Source organism: Acanthopagrus latus, chromosome 6 (genome assembly GCF_904848185.1).
Source record: "Acanthopagrus latus isolate v.2019 chromosome 6, fAcaLat1.1, whole genome shotgun sequence".
NCBI lineage: Eukaryota > Metazoa > Chordata > Actinopteri > Spariformes > Sparidae > Acanthopagrus > Acanthopagrus latus.
The window spans coordinates 20,394,961-20,413,783 of NC_051044.1; the positions used below are offsets into that span (position 1 = coordinate 20,394,961).

The 18,823-nt window shown below is 41.9% G+C and overlaps 1 protein-coding gene across 9 annotated transcripts in view; it reads left to right on the forward strand.

Moving 5' to 3' along the window:
* Positions 1-13,968, forward strand: part of foxp4 (forkhead box P4) — a 213,199-nt gene extending 199,231 nt beyond the window's left edge. For 8 of the 9 annotated variants that reach the window (XM_037100680.1, XM_037100679.1, XM_037100682.1 and 5 more), the window contains 6 exons: positions 21-97; positions 199-300; positions 5,211-5,332; positions 5,964-6,030; positions 7,052-7,221; positions 8,210-8,357. In XM_037100680.1, the coding sequence (XP_036956575.1) occupies positions 21-97; positions 199-300; positions 5,211-5,332; positions 5,964-6,030; positions 7,052-7,221; positions 8,210-8,357 (686 nt within the window). Of the gene's footprint in view, positions 1-20; positions 98-198; positions 301-5,210; positions 5,333-5,963; positions 6,031-7,051; positions 7,222-8,209 lie in introns of all 9 variants that reach the window. The other variant, XM_037100677.1, reaches the window with a different exon arrangement.
* Positions 13,969-18,823: the final 4,855 nt, after the last annotated feature.

Sequence of the window (18,823 nt, forward strand, 5' to 3'; positions counted from 1 at the left end):
AATTGCCTTTTATTTTCCAGAGCTGGCTCAGAACTGTGAGTTCTACAAGAACGCTGATGTCAGGCCTCCCTTTACCTACGCCTCTCTTATACGTCATGTAAGTCTCTCCGGAGATGTGCTTCACCGTCTCCCCCTCATCTGTGGCCCCTCCTCTTATATCTGGTCTTCTTACTGTGTTGTGTCTCTCTCTGTCCTCAGGCCATTCTGGAGTCCCCAGACAGACAGTTGACTCTCAATGAGATCTACAACTGGTTTACACGAAAGTTTGCCTATTTCAGGAGAAACACAGCCACATGGAAGGTAAATAGTTTCTTTCTTTCTTTCTTTCTTTCTTTCTTTCTTTCTTTCTTTCTTTCTTTCTTTCTTTCTTTCTTTCTTTCTGCGAACACATAAAAACCAAAGAGCTGAGCTGCTTCACACACATTTTTTCATTTCGGTTTCAAGCTGCTGATCAAGCTGCAGCTGCTTGATTGTACATTCAGAACTGGTTTTAATGTCAATATCCCACATTATGTTATCAATTGATAGAAGATGGAGACCAGACCAATTAGCAGAGTTGTTTAGATGGTGGAAAACGAGCTGCAGCGTTTTCAGAAAATGAAAGTTTTGACTGCGGTCCTGACTAACTAAAAGCTGATTCTGTCAGAGCACAATATTTTGACTGAAAGGAAAATGTTGTATACAGCTCAGATGGGATAAAAGCTGATCTATTTGACTGCAAAGTAATTGTGGTCTTTGCCCGCTTGGTGAAGCCCCTAACCCCAGCAGATGCCTGCCCAGACTTGTTAGACCACAATGGGAGAAACAAGATTTGTAGGCAGGTTTCGCTGCGTTATTTGAAACATTTGGGTTCACTCTGAAGCCCTAACATTAGCATCATCTAACAGAATCAGGAAACGCATGAATGAAAGATGGGTGATAAAAAACACACACACGTCCAGCTCCTAGATATATGACAGATCTGGCAGTTATTGGCTGTTTCTGTCCTCTGTGAGACACGTTCCCGCTTCTCTCTGTCGCTTCTTCTTTCCCTCTCAACCCCAAACAGCTCTCTCAGGTTCCCACATGGCACATGGAGAGCTGGCCCCACTTTACAGGGCTTCATTACAGAGACGCCACATACAGCTCATGATCACACACGCTGAATCGTCCCTCTCTCACACACACACACACACACACACACACACACACACACACACACACACACACACACACACACACACACACACACACACCTGGCCTGATCCCACCATTGTAGGTGCTGACCCATTTCTACAGAAACCTCACACTAATTTGAGTTCCTCCAGAGAGAGCGAAAGTGAGAGAATGAGCAAAGGAGTGAGAGAGACAGGGGGAGGAGGGGGGGGGGGTGTGTGGAGAGACCCCGGCCTTCCTCTAATAGCCCTAAACCCGGGGAGGTGGGGGTTGGTTGGGATGATGATGGAGGGATGGAGATGGAGGGAGGGGTGCGGAGAAGGTTAAGAGACGGGGCAGCCAGGAATATCTTCACCTCCTCATCTGACTTTTATGAATTTTAACTATTAATGTCTGGTGTCTGCTTCCTGCGCCGTTGGCCCCGCAGACCTTTAAATATAGCACAGCATTGCCTTATGTATTTATATAGCAGCTCGGTGAGTCAAATAGGGCCGTAGAGATGTATGTCCTTTAATAAGCCGTTATATTTCATGAGGACAGCGGCGGTGTCGGGGAGTGGAAGTCATTGATCTTAGGGAAGAGGGGAAGGAGAATGAGGGGGAGACAAGAGAGAGAGCGAAAGAAAGGGATGATTGAGAGAGGTGGAGAGATGAGTGTTGTTTCAAGGTGCTGCATGGTGGTTGAAGGCCTGAAAGAACAGGTTAGACTTTGTTTAACTTCAGAGACAAGCTGATTGCACCTAGTGTTTTTTTTTTTTTTTATTTTATTTTTGTGGCTCAACTGGTCGTTCATGTAATGCAAATTTGAAAAGAGTAGACTTCCATAGGTTGAAAGTAATTAAGTAGATTTACTTTACTGTCTTATGCCAATTTATACTTCTATCCCACAGGAAAATAATGTACTTTTGTTTCCTCACTAGTTATTTTACAGCTTCAGTTCCAAGTTACAGTGCAGATTGAGATTTTACATTCCAAACATGTTTTGAGCTTTTAAAATATGATAAGTTGTTATAGATTAAACTACTCAATAGTACATAAAATTGCTAAAGAAGTCCACCTTGACCATCTACAACAGTAAAATGCTGTTAAATAATAAATTGCAGCTGTTGGGATTTGGACATTGCACCTGCCATCCTCCTGCCTCCTTGGGTTAAGGGCTATTTTTGCAATTTTAATAATCGCTCAATCAAAGGGGCACTATGTAGTTTTGGAGAAGAAATTCAAACTCAGACTTTTAACATTTACAATAATAATGATGTAATAATACAAAGTCAGAAATATTTATAGTGAATAAACAAGCTGTTCTCAGAGGAAAATAAGGTCTCCAGAACACTGTTTGAAGCTTGAAAGTTGGCAGGGTCCGCCACATTTAAATAAAGTAAAACATTATATTTTGTTGTCCTTAAAGTTCAGTTTGTTTATTCAGTTTACTCAGTCATTTAAAACAAAGAGAGTTTGTTTGTTTGTTTGTTTAGTTTGTCTCATTATAAAAATAAGTCGATGCAGATCTTTCTCTTCTGATTACAATTTCTTCCCCAAAACTACACAGTGCTCCTTTAATGCAAGTCGTTTACGTTTCTATTTCTATGTGTATTGTTGCCTCTGTTTAGCTGAAAAATCCAGCACCATCTGTTTAACACAAATCTGGTTGCTCATTCTTTTATTTCATAATCCCTGCTGCCCACATGTCTTCCTGTTCAGGATCATATGGGAGTATTCTATCCCAGCATGCACCTGTCTGCCACAGAACCACAACATGACCACTCACAGTACTCAGATATTTACAGAACAATGACATTCACTCGTCCAGTATCACCTGTGAACCCTGAAATAAATTTAGTTTTGATTTTTTTTCTCCTTTTTTGTGATACACAATTCACTCCTTCTTCCAAAAAATTCTGCCTCTGGTTGTCACCCTCCCTCCTCCTCCTCCTCCTCCTCCTCCTCCTCTCAGCCGGAGGGAGTGGAGATGAGTGGCACATGTGCTGTGACCCACTGTAAATGACTGCTAATGTTTTAACTGGGAGAATTAGGCTTTCATCACGGAGACGAATGCAAATAGCACTGCAATAGCACTGGTGTCTGCCATGTGTGTGTGTGTGTGTGTGTGTGTGTGTGTGTGTGTGTGTGTGTGTGTGTGTGTGTGTGTGTGTGTGTGTTTGCACTGTCAGGGTGGCGGGCGCAGATTGGGGTCAGACTCATTTACAAAACTTAGCATCACGGCTCGGGGGGGTGGATGCGGGGGAGAAAGGGTTCCTCCACTGATTATGGCTTGTGTAATTACGTGTGTGTGTTTGTATGCCTGTATGCATGTGTGCGTGTGTGTGTGTGTGTGTCTGCGTGTGTAATTACGGCGAGGAGTGATGCATGCCTGGCCTGTCCCTCCCTCTCGGCTTAGAACAGCGTGTCAGAGAGAATATGCAGGATTTAATTATAGACGAATTAAAATTGGTAATGAAATTGGGCATGAACAAACTACAAATAGCAGATGAAAAGGGAGGCCTGTCCCTGGGGGGGTGAGACCAAGATAGCGGTGTGCCTGCCTGCTTGCCTGTCTGAGTGCCTGTGGATGGGTGTGTGTGTGTGTGTGTGTGTGTGAGTGAGTGAGTGTTTCTGTGTGTGTGTGCTGATGATGACTGATTAGAAAAAAATTCAGAGATAAAACAACAGTACCAGGGAACCTTGTGTAAGCGCTGTGCATGGAGCTACAGTATGCATGTGTATAGAGAGTGATGGGTAAAAATAGGACTATTATCCTCGGGTCACACTACTTAAAAGGTAACGTAACACCGAGCTGGAAAGCATTGTTTGTGCTGAACACACCCTGAGTGAGTGTTTTTACCTCCAGCGAGAGTAGAACTTCAAGTAAAGGAACAAAAATAACAATTTCAGCTGGTGTAGAGTTACCCTTTCAGGGCACATTTACTGCTTATCGAAGTCGTGGAATATCATTAAATATAAGATGTGTTGCTAAGACAATTCGTGCCAGAGAATCTATGGAATTAACTTTATACTTTACAGTAGGGCTGCACAATTTAAGGCACATTATGTAGATTGGGAGAAGACAAGAACAGAAAAGAAAAGAAAAGAAAAGAAAAGAAAAGAAAAGAAAAGAAAAGAAAAGAAAAGAAAAGATCTTTGTCTACACTGACTGATTTTTTTTATGCATAAATATGCTAAATAAACAAACTGTTTCTGTTTTCATGACTGAATAAACTGAATAAACAAACTGACCTTAAAGAACAACACAGTTTCGAACTGTTTTACTTTGTTTAAATGTGGCGGACCCTGCCACGTTTCTAGCTCCAAACAGCGTTCTAGGGGCCTTATTTCCCTCTGAGAACAGCTTGTTTATTCAGTCATGGAAAAGATGATTTTTTTTTCTGAGATTGTATTATTACCTCGTTCATATTGTAAATATAAAACATTGGATTCTTTATATTTACAATATGAACAAGGTTCATATTGAATTCTCCAAAACTACATGGTACCTCTTCAATAGAACTATTATTAAAATTGCAGTATGTCCAAATCCCCAAAGCTGCAATTTGTTATTTAACAGCAGTATGATGAGTTATCAGAGTGCTGCCCTGGCCTACAAGTCTTGCTCTCCAGAAGATGTGTTGGAAGCCAAACACGAAGCCAAAATGATCATTCCCACTAACTGCAAATCATATCCAGAGGAATGAAAACAAATGAAATTAAATGTATAATACATTTGTCAATTATTTTCATCTTACATTTAGATTCAAACTTTTATTTAAACCTTTATTAAATCTGTAAGATTCATCGAGGCCATACTCTGATTTTCAAATATGAGATTATGATCCACATAAAAACAAACAAACAACAATGGAGCACACATGGAAACAATTACATGATGTACATAGGAACAATCATCAAGTTGTAACATGTTTTGTGAATTGTTATGAGTGTGTGCAGCAGGAAAGTAGTGTTTCCAGATTAAAAAATGAAAAAAAACATTTGGTTGTTGGCCAAACTTCAGTCATGTTAAAACTCTCTCTCTATTCTCTCTCCCTCTCTCTGTTTTCCCAGAATGCTGTGCGCCACAACCTGAGTCTGCACAAGTGTTTTGTGCGCGTTGAGAACGTGAAGGGGGCCGTGTGGACTGTGGATGAAGTTGAATACCAAAAGAGGAGACCACCAAAGATGACCGGGTGAGTGTGCGCCTATACACACACACACATAGACACGCACACAGGCTGTATCACACACATTTGTTTTCTTGGTGCATGGCTGAGGTTGATGTGAGTGTGGCTTTATGGGTGCTGGCACTATGATTGCTTAAATGGACTCTCTATTATTACCAAGAGGCCAACTCAGCAATCAAATAAAGAGAAGAAAAAAAACAGAAGGGCTGCCGGCTGCTTATCGTGTACGTCCTGTAATGTATGTGTGGTGTTTTACCCTATTTGTCGACACCATTAGTAAGCAGCTGTGTGAGATGCAGAGAGGAAAAAACCTTGTTAGCGTATGTAAACAGATGTTCTCTGCAACCGCCAGAGAAACCGGGGATAATTACACACACACACACACACACACACACACACACACACACACACACACACACACACACACACACACACCTGCACGCCAGATATCAGATGCTTTCGTGCGTGTTTTAGCATCTGTTTACAGTCTGTGTGTGTTTCTTCTGGTAACTAAACAATTTTGAGCTTTGTCAGAGTGCTTTGGCTGAGGTGACATCTTTTCACATGTGCACTCAATCTGTGACACTCTCTCCCTCGCTGTGTGTGTGTGTGTGTGTGTGTGTGTGTGTGCGCACAGAAGTCCCACTCTGGTGAAAAACATGATTTCAGGCCTGGGCTTTGGATCCCTAAACGCAAGCTACCAGGTAAGGAATGCCCTCTCCTCCCCCATCTCTCTCCTCCTCTCTCTCTCTCTCTCTCTCACACACACACACACACACACACACACACAGAAGCCAATCGCAATCAAGGGCACTAATATCAATTCCCTCTTATAATTAGCAGATTCCCTAACGACGTTCACACCACCTTCCTCCTCTACCTCCTCCCACACCAGCACACACTCTCACCTCCCACCTCATTTTCTCACACACATGCCACCCCCACCTCTGCATACACACACACACACACGCAGACTCACATACACATGCAATTTTGCGAGTGAGATGATTTATAGCGTCAAGTAGTTGTCAATTAAGGTTACTGCATAAAATTATCGCCTGTCCCAGAAAATCCATCTCTGAGCCGGTGAGAATTCCCCTCCTTTTGTCCTTTTCCCCCCCTTCTGTGTGAGAGGGGAGGTGGGGTGAGACTCTCGCTCACCAGCGTCCAACCTGTCTCATCTACAAACAGCTGGAGCAGTGACAGAAGCTGCCCCTGTTGATTCACTTGTTTTCTCCCCGGCACACATCGATGTTTCACAGAGCTTGTGTGTCTTAAAGTCGAGGTTGCAGCTCGCTTCACATTCCCATCGGGGCTTTCATGTGAATGCACACACATACACTTATGACAGGGACTTTAATGCACAAGAACAGGCCGTGATGGGCAAAGTACTGTATGTAAGTGCCCCCTAGTGGTTTGTCAAGTTCACTAGCAAGTTAGTAGATTCAAGATGTGCTCCAAATGGAAGAGCTCTAAGGAAAACTCACATTTATCGCATTGAATCTTACATCTAGGTGTGAATTTTATATACATTTATTATCATATATTGGTTGCGGCTGACAGGGTTAGGCATTTCCAGACACATGATATGATGACTTATGATGAAACCCTTCTCACCACCATCATTGAGCTTTTTACATTTTCTATTTTATGTTTAAAAAGGGAGGGGGAAAAAAAACAAAACAAACTTGAATGCAAAATGACAAGACAACTGTGTGTGTGCAGGCGGCTCTGGCAGAGAGCAGTCTGTCCCTGCTGAACAGCCCTTCCCTGCTGACCCCCTCTGCGGCCAGCCTCAACATGCTGCACGTGGGCCACGATGATGTCAGCTCCACTGTGGAGCAGGTCAACAGCAACGGGAGCTGCAGCCCCACGCTCAGCCCTCAACAGTACAGGTAGGCACACATCCAGGGTCCCCACCGCAGACAACAAGAAGCTGCTTTAACATCGTTCTTCACGTCACATCAGCCAGCCTAATAAACCAGTAATGGCGTTTTTTGTGAGCTGGCTGGTGTTATCTACCTGAAGGAGGTGTAATAGTGATACTGGTATTAATTTTCACTTTTGTAGATGACGGTTGATGAGAGGAAGTGTGAGAGAAGTTTCCACATGGACAGTTTAAGATATCAAAGGAAACCTTCCTTAAGGTTTTTTTTCCCAATATAAATGCAGAAATCAATCTCAGGGAACAAAAATTTAAGAAAAATAAACTGTTTTCTGTCAACTACAATTCCAGTTTTGTGTTTATTTTTTCGTGACACATTGTATTACATTACATTTCCAATTACGATAACACAGTTGCACTGAAAATCCACAGACAACAACACTCACTGCCCGAGATCGTTACAGAATCAGAATCAGAACTACTTAACTGATCCCCGAGGGGGAAATTGCGTGAACTGCATAAAAATGAAAGGCGATCATTTTGTAACGTTTTTGTGCTTGTGTTTGCGTCGACTCTACTAAACTGTAACGACACTGTGTGTGACAGATGACACACACTCTTTATAAGGTACACTTGTAAAATCTAATGTGATCAAATACAACAGCTCTGCCAATTCTGCTTCCACAAAGATAATAATGTTCAGCATTGATCGACACTAATTAAATACATGTTTATCACTGAGGTTGTAGTTTGCAGTGGTGTTAAACTCAACTACATTATACTGCAAGAGGTTATTTCTAACTCTCTACTCTAATGTCGAGTAATACCTTTTCTGACCGTGTCTTAAAAAACTCAAAGGGTAAAAGATAGAATTCATGGCAGAGCTGTTGAACGTTGTGCAGGTGTGCCTGATGAAGTGGCCGGTGAGTGTGCACACAACAAAACTTGAATGACCCTTTTAATACGGCCTGCTAACAGCTGGTTGCTCTCTCCTCCAGCCACCAGGTGCATGTGAAGGAGGAGCCCACTGAGTTGGAGGAGGACAGTCGGCCAGTGTCCCTCCTGGCCGGCGTCACACACAGCCTGCCATTGCCGAGCGACGAGCGCGACCTGGAGGAGGACCTCCCCACGGAGGAGCTGGAGTAGGATGGAATCCGAGTCGGACAGGCGGGACGAGATCAATCCCCCGTCAGCGTGAAGAGGAAAAAAGATAGCTACAGTACACTTAACAGAAAAGAGAGAGAGAAAAAAAAGAGAATGTTTTTTTTTTTTTTTAATTCGTTTATAAGAAAATGCAAGCAACCAAGGACGACGCTGAGAAACTCCAAACAGGGTTAGAAGACCTCCGTTTCTTTCAGACGCAAAAACAAGACTGTGGAGCACTGCTTTACGTCCATGTGTTTCTTTTTTCCCGACACTTGGCTCAGAGGTGTAACACCACTCGATGCATACACTCTCTCACAGACACACTCAAACACACACATACTCATTCACTTGTCAAACCATGTGTCGTCATCCTCCCCGGTCAAATCAGCCTCTGCGTAGAGACCCCGAGAGGTTTGGGCACACTCTCCTCCTGGCCACTCTGCATACACCCTCCTCACTGTTGTCTCGGGCTGCCTGGCTAGCCGTTCTTTTTTCTTTTTTTTTCTATCTCCGCGTCAGATGAGAAGACACACACACACACACACAGGATCATGTGTATATAGATTCGGAGCAGTCACCAGGGGCTGTGCAGTATACCTCTCCTTCCTCCCCCCTCTTTGAGTCAAATCACTTGCTTTTTCACTTTCTTTGATTTGATTGAAACGAAACTGTCGGGCTTTCGAAATGGGAAGGAAGGAAGATCAAAGATTACCTCCAACAGTGCTACAACACTTGCGCCGAGCAGGCTCCTGTGTGAGCCCACGGCGAGGCTGACCTGACGGAGGCGGCACGGCCCTGGTCCCTGTCCAAACTTCTGCCCCTTCCCCCCTCGCAGTGAGACTCTTAGTGACGGACATCTTTTAAACTCTTTGCTTCTAAGTGAGAAAAAAAAAGAAGACATTTTCCTCCACCACTTCCACCCCCTTCCCTCCCAACCCGAAAGAGACTGCAGGAATTGGACCACGTGGTGCTGTCCTTCTTGGAACACTTTGAGAACGAGATGAAACGAGGGGGAGGCAGATGAGAGAAACGAGGGAGGAAGCATCTAAAGAAATATTGTGACTAAAAAAGAAAAACTGTTGATGATTATGGAATATAACGAGAAAAAAAAAAAACGTGTGGTAGCTTTTGTCATTTCCTTTTTTTATTTGATGTTATTATCAATGTTTATTTTCGAGGATCAATATTTCCACGGTGGCGTTCTGTTTTCGACGTACCTTTTCTAAGGATGCTGTCTCTTTGTTGTTTTTTTTTTGTTGTTTTTTTTTCTTCGTTTTTTGATATTGTGATTTGTTTGATTTACTCTGGCTGTTCACACCATTCCAAATGAGTATTGGCAAAAAAAAAAAAAAAAAAAAAGAGAAAGCGCAGTATTGTCCCAACTTGTGACACCTGACCCCCACTCCTGCCCCTCTCCCCCCTTTCTGCCCCAAGTGTAGCAGGCAAGAAATTTGGAAAATAGCACTTAAAGTTGCCATTATCCAGACAGATTATTTAACAGCTGAATCTTGTTTTTTTTCTTTTATTTCCTCTCACTCACTTGTTTTGGTTGTGTATTTAGTTGAGAAATATCAGTAATGCTTTAAAAAAATATATATATTATTACTGCAGTCAGAGAATACCTCACCCCACGAAGTTTCTGCCTGGAACTGTGTCCAAATTGATAAACAAAAAAAGGGGGAATTCTTTCCGTGGGACACCAAATGTGGCAACTCTGCTCAGCTTCGATTCAAAGCTCTATGGTTGTAATAGTTACTGTGTAGAAGCTATCTGCAATTCACTGTGTGAGTTTGTGTTAAAGGAATAGCACGTGAGATTTATTTTGTTTGTTTGTTTTCCGTGAGCATAAAAAGCATTACTTTTCTCTACAGTGCCATACCAAATTTAACATTTATTTTAATCTATTATCTGCTTATTCCCATTTTATTTTTGTTACAGGTAACCAAAGATGAAATATGTAGAAAACCAAAAACCCTGTAGTTTATTTTGCCCTTTTTGAGTTTCTTTTTCTTTTTGTTCTTCTTCTTTAAGAATTGGCCAAAAGACAACAAACCAGGAGTTTGAATTCTTTTTATTGTATTCATATAACTATTGTGTTTGAAATTATACATGACTTACAGTGCTGAACCATTCCAAAAACCAAAGTGTGTAAAGCAAAACTAGAAATTTGGAGATATCAAAGCTTTTACATGATAAGCGGTTACGGATGACTCACATTAGGTATGAGGCCAAAAAAGTAGTATTAACAAACCTCGCACAGTTCCTCTGAAAAAGACACAAAGAAAGAGAAAAGAGAGAGAAAAAAAGCACTTAGAGGTGAAACCCTGTCTCTCCCATGCTCAGGCTAAACTGTGTTCCAAACACATCCCAAGGACTGGCCCGAAAATGAGGCTCTCGTGAGGCATTCAAACACAACATTTAGGTACCTTCCACAACCTGAGATGCCAACAAAAAGAGAGGTTAAACACAGAATGAGAATATTTTGGCTCCGTCAAATCAACCTGGCTTTACATGACACTTCTCCTGGTGCTGATGAAATGAACATTTGGAGTTTTTCAAGATAGGAAGACAAGATAACAAACATTCCCTCTCAAAGAGGAAGCGTACTGTAATGTGGTTACAAAAAAAATCACATCTTTGGACAGGGAGGAGTTATTCCAAAAACATATAGAGGGAACGACTAAAACAATACCAATGTAAGAGGAGAAACAACCAAGGGACATCATGTAACTTAAAAGTTGGGTTCATATTTTCATACTTTTTCTCTCTTGCACTTCAGACGATTTTTCTTATTTAATGAAAGAACCTTTCTGATGACTTTGTGTTCAAACAGGACTGTTTCCTGTCACATTAGGGACTGATTTCTAACAAAGTACAAAGTGGCAGACAGGCATCTTGAAACGAGATAAAAAATAAAAAAACCAAAAATAACACTACCTCCTTTTCAAAAACAGTTCAACACATGGCCAATGGGAGACTGAACTCTCTTAAAGATTTTTTTTTTCCTCCATTCTTCCTGGATGATAATGATGATGAATGCCAAAATCGTTGTTACACTTACTTACTTACTTACTTACTTACTTACTTACTGTATGACTTAAACGAAAAAAGAAAAAAAAAACTATTTGGCGATCTGGACTCCCTAACGCATCCGCTTGAGCCCAAAAACGTAGACCTTTTTCACTTTCCATGGAATTAAAAATGACTACCTCTCCTTAAATCACATCTGAAGCACTCTCTACGTCTCAAAGTGTGTTGTGAAGTGCTCACTATAGATGAAAAGTTTTCTATCAGCTGTGTCAAACTGACTGTACGCCCGCACCCGGTTAGCACTGAGCTATGTGAACAGCCCTCTCAACTGTATGTGAGCATGTTCATGATCTCAGCCAATGGGAAACTGGTCGTTAATGGCTGTGTGGCGTTCGCAGGGAGCTGGTTGTCAGGCGTAGCGATGGGCGGAATATATCAGTGCCGCCACACACACACACACACACATACATACAAACACACACACACACACACACACACACACACACACACACACGCAGGGGTATAACAGAAGCTTAGAAGCAGGGCTATGGGTTAGTGCAACGGAGGCTCTGACCATCCAGATAATCCAAAGACCCACAAATATGGCGGCACCCGCTTCACCAAAACACTCGCAGAGACGCCGAGAGGACGAACAAACACACGTTAAAAAAAAACAAAACAAAAAAACAAAAAAAAACACATCACTACTACTAGTAATATCCAAACCAAGAGGAACTGCTGCATACAGTACATAGATGATCTCTGACTCGTGCTTTAAGGTACACCTGTAAACAAAGCTGTTTTATAAAGATGTAGATTGTTCACAGGTCGCCATGTAACACTTCTGTTCTTTCTCCAGCTTGGCATAACATGATGTATTCTTGTATATTAATGCTTGACTTATCTCTCCAGGGCATTCTTTCCCATTTTGTCCTTTGAGTTTCTCTTCCTTTTTTTGGGTCTTTCTTTTTCTGCACCTGTTTAGCTATTGTAAAGCTTTCAGCTCTGATTCCTATACTGTACTGCTAATGCTGAAGTATATGTATTTATCATATTAAGTGCTGCAGGTATCTTGGTTTCATTAGTTGTTGTTTTTTTGTTTTTGTTTTTTGTTTTTTTTTCATTTCGTTCGTTTCCACTTTTTCAGTTCTTCATAAAACGTCTGGGACGCTGATTTTTTAAGTGTATTATCTCTCAAGAAAAAAAAATTAAAAGAATAAAAGTTAGATCAGTGGTTTAGGTAACACCTGTTTGTATATTTATCTTAGCTAGGTCTATTTTGATACTTTTTTGTCTCTGTACTGCATTTATGCATTTTTAAGGAAAGAAAAAAACAAACAAATGGAAAACAAACTAAAAAAGTTTCTTCATTATGTATTGATACCTCAGAAGGACTTTTTCTCAAAGACAGGACCAAAACCTCCGAAAAAGAAAAAGAGAAAGAGGAAAAAATGTAAGAATATGTAGCCCCTCTCTTGCTTTAAAAAAAAAAAAAAAAATGCGGAGCTCTAGAAAGGTATTGCTGTTGGTCCTCTCAGGTGCCAATATGTGTCCCAGCTCCCTGTGACCCCTCTCTCTGACCCCTGACCCTTATCATTCCTGTGCTAAATTCCGACCCGCAGAGCTGTCGATCACCTGCAGGCGCCGTGGGGGTGTCACTGCGCCACACACCTGGCTGGTGGTGACCAGTAACAAACCTCATCTCCCAGTCCTACGGAGGCAGATCAAAGACTGACGCTGTTGCATTTTTGATGCTCCTCTCCTGACGTAGTCTCGGCACCAGAGCGTGGAATGGCTCTCAGAGATGCAGCTCATCCTCTGACTACCAAAGGCATTGCAAGCGACCATTTGCTTAGTCCAAACTCCTGAACTGTAACCAAACTGTAACCAAACCAATGCCGCAACCTTAACCAAACAAAAACCAAGCTACTTCCAAAACTCTCCATCGACTTCACTGATCACCTTTACTGATAGCTGTAATCTCTCGTACGATCCACGTAATGGTGTTACAGGACACAGGGAGCCCAAATCCTGATGTGTGATTGGACAGTTCTGAGGCGTCGCGTGAGGGGGAAGGGACTCTCAAAGTGGAGCTTTGCCTGACGGTATTATTAAGTAGACAGCCAGAATCCGATGGAACTACCACTTCAGCTCTCCTCTGGTTAAACCTTAGGAATGTGTGTACATTTTCAGCAGTGACTCTCTGAATTGTTTCTTTAGTTTCAGTTTACCTGTTTACCTCTTTATCCTTTTGGTTTTTTTTGTTCTGTTTCTTGTTATTTGAAAAGTGTGACCCGAGGAAGAGGCGGGGACAGGGACTGGGTGGTGGCTTTAGACAGAACAGTGGAGCCCAGCCCTCTGACCCTCCACCCCGGGTAGCCATGTAATGCCAGTCACTGCCCTTTCCTTCATGCTGTATAAAAAACACACACATATATCTGTGTATTTGTAACCTGAATCTTCTTGTGTCTGTCCATGCAGACAATAAAAAAAACTGTACAGTAGGTCTAGTTGCATGTAATCTGTACTAATTATTGACAATGGCATTATAAAATGCAATAAAATACTTATTACACTGTCACACGCTGCATCCTTGTTGTTTCTTCTCCCAGAGGTAGCAGTGGGTCCCGTCTGTGGGGTCATGAGCTGATCCACAGAAAACTAGGGTAGAAAAAATATACAAAATACACCTTTACCTTCTATTTTTGACTTCCTGAAACCTCACACAGGTTCTGAAAAACATCAGTCTAAGGAAAAAAGTCACCCACAACTACAACACATAATGCAGCCACGATATGGTGTACGCAAAAGATTGTTTGGTTTTAAAGGGCCTTCAGGCCAAAAAGCTTGGAGCAACTGTTTTTAATAAAAGGTGCCCTTTTTTTGATTGCCCCTCTACCGTTATATTATGCTATTATGTTTAACAAGTACATCCAAAAAAGTAAGTAAAGCTAGTTTTGACATCTGCACACTTGTTGAACATAAAAAGATATGTACAGCACAATACAATTCACTACAGGAGCCCCACAACAGTTTCTACATTACAGCTTCAGATCCGTTGAGACTGGGTCAGAGGAGTCAATTCAGTTCTACATTTTATGTTTCTCTATCGACGACCCGCACCTAGATAAGATGAGACCACATGTCAAACACAAGTGCAAGCTGAAAAGGCAGTGCTGTACTTGTGGAGACTATACGGTATCAAATGCAGATGCTGTAATTTTCACTGTGACCACTGCAAAATGTTCTGCTCCTGCAGTGCTCAACCACTATGATTAAGGATAACTAATCAAGGCAACCACTGTTAACAATGACGGAAGGCTAAATGTTTGGAATAAAGGCTGTTAAGTGGTACTCTACAGGTAAAACTCTTATGAAACGATTGACTTTTATTGAATTAATTACTGGTGCTGCACGGACTGCCCATGTTGAAAAACATGGTGTGAGTTGATAGAGCGAGCCTGCGGACAGAGGATGAGTCCTCGCCGTGGAGGCCCAGTGCTCGAATTCGACATGTGGCCCTTTGCTGCATACCTCATACAGTGTATTTAATATTGAATAAAAAATAAAAGAATAACACTGTTATACTGAAAACTGATGTACCATTCATTAAAAACGCACTCAGAATTGGTATTTCCTTGTAAGAACTTTGTTTGAGTCATATCCAAGTAAAACACACAAGGCTGTGACCAATCACCATCCCGGAGAGTCTGTGTTTTTTGTTATCCATTCGCTGTCTGTCTCTCCTCGGGGAGGGGTCTCTCCTCCTCGGCTCTTCCTGAGGTTCCTTTCCTTTCCTTTTCCTTTTTTTTTCTTGCCTCAATGTAAAATCAAAGAATTTTGTTCACTAGTCTGTAACTGAGGCGATGTGCTTGTGATTTTGGCCTGTATAAATAACACTGACTTGAAAAGCAGTGCAAAGTAGCAGAGAATGAAAATACAAGTACCTCAAAATGGTACTTAAATACAGTATTTGAGTAAATCTACTAATTTACATTCAATCCCTGCTTCCAATCTGGGTGACATGATATATCCATTCACAAAAAGTGTCCTCTGTCCTAAATTGTTTGCTGGCGGAGGGCTCATTATAAATGCAGCTGTCTTGAGGACAGTTTCTCCATCACTGTCTAATAATTTGCTCTTTGAATGTGTAGCTTTTTATACAGTAGAATACACTTTCTTTCAGATTGTAGTCTTCTTACATAACAACATGTCACACAGCCTTTAAACAAAGCATCAAGGTGCCATCACAGAAAACGAGTTAGTCCAGTCTGACGTGTAAATCTCATTAGTCTTCCTTGAGTTAAAAGTTCAAGCCTGTGTGGATGGTCCGGGCCTCCGCAGAGGTGATACAGAGAGTGGCCACCAGGAGGAGTAAACAAACCGGACAACACAAGCAGCATCTCACAAACACGTACCCAGCAACAAACACTGACTGTGCTCCACTGACATGGTGCGACCAACAGGGTGGGCCAGAGAGTGCAGAACAGAGCGGGAGCGCTGAGTGAACTTCCTGCAGTGTGTGTGATGGAGTGAAATCCACCAACACAGGTGGCTGAAGTCTCATGTGGTGATGGAACAGATGCTGCGTATGGCACAAAACACTTTTTGTGTACTTCTTTGTTAATTCTCCATTTTTTTCCATCTCCCTCTCCACCTGCGCCTCTCTTCCCCCCTCGCAGGTTTGGCGCATGCCCTACAGCTTATCTTTAAACTTGTGCGCCGCGCCGTGGATGTGTTGCCACAGGGAGAAAAAATGGAAACTGGCTGGATGCTTTTTTGGAAAGTTGAAACTTTGTTTAATCTTGTGCTTTTAGTGAACTTCTGCGTTAGTCAGCTGGGAGGAAACTCACTCTTGACGCTTAAATCCCTGTGACATTTGGTTTTGGGAGAGACCCCATCTTAAGCCTATTTCACACACACATGCACACTCACACACATACGCATACAGAGACACACTCACTGGCATGCACACATCATGAATACTAAGCAGAAAGTTAGTATATACTTGCACAAGGTGAGCCAGGGTGCAGAGCAACACACAAAGAGGTTATTCTTGGCGTGGCACAGTGGCGTTTGGCATAAAGCTGATACTGAAGGTCTGAATGTATTTCTTAATGCTCATCTGGACAGAGTGAGCAGTAGGTGTGTGTTTGCAAACCAGTTTGTGTGTCTGGAGAATTTGCACACGTTTCAGCATCTGCTTGCCAGTGCATGTGTATGGACTTGCAATGCTAAATCACTATGCACGTGTGTGTGTGTGCGTGTGTGTGTGCTTGTGACACTGTGGGTGTGGAGGGCTGCAAGTCCCAGCAGCATGGAGAGCACTGAGGTCCAGGCAGACCCTGTGAGTCACAGAATAAATTCACAGAGAGCCATGCTAACATCTCCGTCTCTCCCCGCTTCACTCCCTCTGTCGTCCTCCTCATCGCCCTGTCTCCCTCTCCACATCTGTGGCTAAAGGAGCGGGACGTCCTCCGAACTACAAACAGTGCATTGACTCACTCAAAACAAACTCAACATACTGTGGATCATGCGTCCACATGGATCTGCTTACCCAGTTTAATGAGCTCAGACTCTCCCTCTCTTCCATTTATGTCTATTTCTTTTTTATTTACCCTATGGACTAACAACTTTTGAAGCACATTCAATGAACCGATAAAACCTTGTGTGTTGTTTGGGTCTTTGTTGCTTAGTGTACGTCTTGGCTTTAATTTAAGCCTTACTTTATATCTAATATGTAGAAAATTACCTTTTTCTTTGGCACAAACTGGGCCTCATACTGGATGAAGATGTCAAAAGTTATAATGGCTATAACCTATGCTATGCTATATACACTATGTTATTATTTTATTTATTTACTTGTTATGTTACAAACGTTTTGGGTCAACTAGACCGGAGATGTAGCTGCTTTGAACACATGTTCACATACAAACAATGGCTGTCTCATGTTCCTAAGATCGTTTTGTGCACATCCACAGAATTGCTTGCTAAGATTCAATACGGATATGGACCAGTAGGACCGGTATGGGGATGTGACAGGGTCAGAGGTCAGGATCTCCACTTGCACGATGCAGTGTGACATATGCAGTGTGACAGTGTGACACGAACGAGACTGGTTCTATCATCATGTGTACATGCAGAGGTTTTTTTAGGTCGCCAGCTAGGCTAGCTGACAGGCTAACCTCGCTAAACACCTATGAGATTATCTACATAGACAAAAATGTGAAAAAACACTATACACAAAAAAAGAGCAGTGAACTATTAATGATGTAGAAGAAGTCAGTGGTGAAAAACAAAGTCATTTTTTGACCAAGTTGGGGATGAAAAAAAAAAAACACTGTGAAAGCTACAGACGTGTACTGTAGAGTTGGCACTGTAAGCAAACCCCTGTTGAATCTGTCATGTTCTGTAGGTGACTTCTGAAAGTTCTTAAAAAAATGTTAAAGCAACACTACGTCATTTTCACCTTACAATAACAGCTTCAGAATCATGCTGATGGTTCTGCGTCTTGTTACAGGGTGAGCGGAGTCTCTGTCTCAGCTATCACTTGTTTCTTCACTGTGTAGCTTCATCGAGAGGGTCGGATCACAGTGTTACAGACATGGTTACTGCAACACACACATTTTCAGCACATCTCATTGTTGGGATGTAATAGTTTTGTCCGTGGTTAGCGCCTACGTTAACGTCTGAAACATTGTTACACACCTGGGATTTGTATTTACGACAGTGGTATATTTATGTGAAACGCTTTAAAACCAAAGCTGCAAAGCGCTGCTCAAGATAGATAGATAAATGAATAACATACATATAAAACAAAACACAAATCAATTAATATGTTTAAATAACGCAAGTAACAAAAAATAAATGGGTTTAGGAAATATGTTTATTGAGCTTTTAAAAGAAAGTCTCCTGGATGTAAGGATCCATTGTTAAGTCTTGAAAATGTTCCTCACATGGTGTCATCATGTTTTTGTCCAACAAATGGTCCAAAATATTCACATTCAAAGTCATCCAAACATATGCAAAATATTCAAAAAGTGACGAACGATTTGCTCTGGACATCATCACTCTTCAGCTGTAATCAATATTACATGCTTTTACCTGATTTTGAATTCACATGAAAGCGACTCGATTGTAAGCAACATTTAAAAAAAAAAATAAAAAAAAATGGCAAGAACAAGTTTCCCAGATGCTGGGTCATTGTCCTGGTTTTTAAATAACTTGCTTCCAATTGTTTGAGTCTCACAAGTATTCTTTTTCCTCCCAAGAGAAGACATGAGACTGATGAGAAAGTGGATGAAACTGCACAACTCCATGTGTGGCAGAGAGAGGGAGGGGAGATAGAGAGAGAGAGAGAGTGGGAGACAGAGAAAGAAGGAGAGAAAGGGAGGGAGAGAGACAGAAAAGGAGGCAGGAGAGATAGAAGGAGAGAG